Source organism: Petaurus breviceps, unplaced genomic scaffold (genome assembly GCF_028583685.1).
Source record: "Petaurus breviceps papuanus isolate PSGF00001 unplaced genomic scaffold, PetGlider_PUasm1.0 90574, whole genome shotgun sequence".
NCBI lineage: Eukaryota > Metazoa > Chordata > Mammalia > Diprotodontia > Petauridae > Petaurus > Petaurus breviceps.
In genome coordinates, this window is record NW_027187277.1 from 4457300 (window position 1) to 4458298 (window position 999).

At 61.2% G+C, this 999-nt stretch overlaps 1 protein-coding gene across 4 annotated transcripts in view; it reads left to right on the top strand.

The window, feature by feature from the left end:
* Window positions 1–493: 493 nt before the first annotated feature.
* The window catches only part of SH3KBP1 (SH3 domain containing kinase binding protein 1), a 472618-nt gene continuing 472112 nt past the window's right edge, over window positions 494–999 (top strand). For 2 of the 4 annotated variants that reach the window (XM_069063466.1, XM_069063459.1), the window contains exon 1: window positions 494–644. In XM_069063466.1, the coding sequence (XP_068919567.1) occupies window positions 641–644 (4 nt within the window). In that variant the 5' untranslated portion in view covers window positions 494–640. The remainder of the gene's footprint in view (window positions 645–999) is intronic. The other 2 variants (XM_069063456.1, XM_069063457.1) reach the window with 2 other exon arrangements.

The window sequence follows — 999 nt, forward strand, 5'->3', positions numbered from 1 at the left end:
CCCTTTCCTCCTCCTCCCCCTCCCAATCCTAGCCCAGCCCTGGCGGAGCCTGAGCCAGAGTAGGAGCAGGAGCCGAGGCTTCCCGGCAGGCGGAGCCGCAGGAGTAGAAGCTAGAGCCGGGGAGCTGCGGTTTGGAGGGGGTGAGGGCTGGGTGGCTGTCGCCGCAGCCGCTGCCGCTTCTTCTTCTTCTTCTTTTTTTTTTTTTTTTTTTTCTTTTTTTGCAATTTCCATTCGGAGGGGGCAGGAAACACGGCGCAGCTGAGCGTAGCCAGCCAGGATGCACCAGCAGCAGTGGCAGCAGCAGCAGCAGCAGCCGCCCCGGGGTAGCAGCAGCACCAGCAGCGGCAGCAGCAGCAACAGCACCACCACCATCAGGAGCAGCAGCAGCACCACCAGGAGCAGCAACAGCAGCAGGAGGCCCTGAGAAGCTGGAGGAAACCAGAAAGGGGCGAGCTCCTGTCTCCACCCCCACCCCCCCAGTCATCCTCCCCCAGTGCTCCCCACCTCCTGGGTTCCCCCGCTCTAGCCCTCGAAGGTTACCCGGCTCTGGGGATCCCCTACCCCCAGGTCTCTCTACGCCTTGCTCTCCGCCTCCGCAAACTTTCACGCTGTTTCTGCTGCCCAACCTGGCTTTACACCAATGGGTGAGTGCCGGAGGGGGAGGGGTACCGGGGGAGCAGCTAGAGGGGTCTCCAGAGGGCTTGGGGTGGTGGAGGAGGAAGAAATCAGAGGAAAGAGGAGCCTAGCCACCCACCCCCAGCCAGGCTGGGAAGGATTGGGGAGGGGAAGAGGAGTCTTTTCTGACTATGCCTCCACCGTCAACTTTCTGCCCCCAGTTGTCTGCTGGGTTCATGTCTGTCTCCCTGTTGGGTCATGGGGTTTTTGTTCTGGGAGGGAGTGAGCTCCTGCCCATCTTCGTTGTCTCCGGTGCTGGCGATTTCAGGAGATGCACGAGAGAGAGAGAGAGAAAGAGAGAGAGAGAGAGAGAGAGAGAGAGAG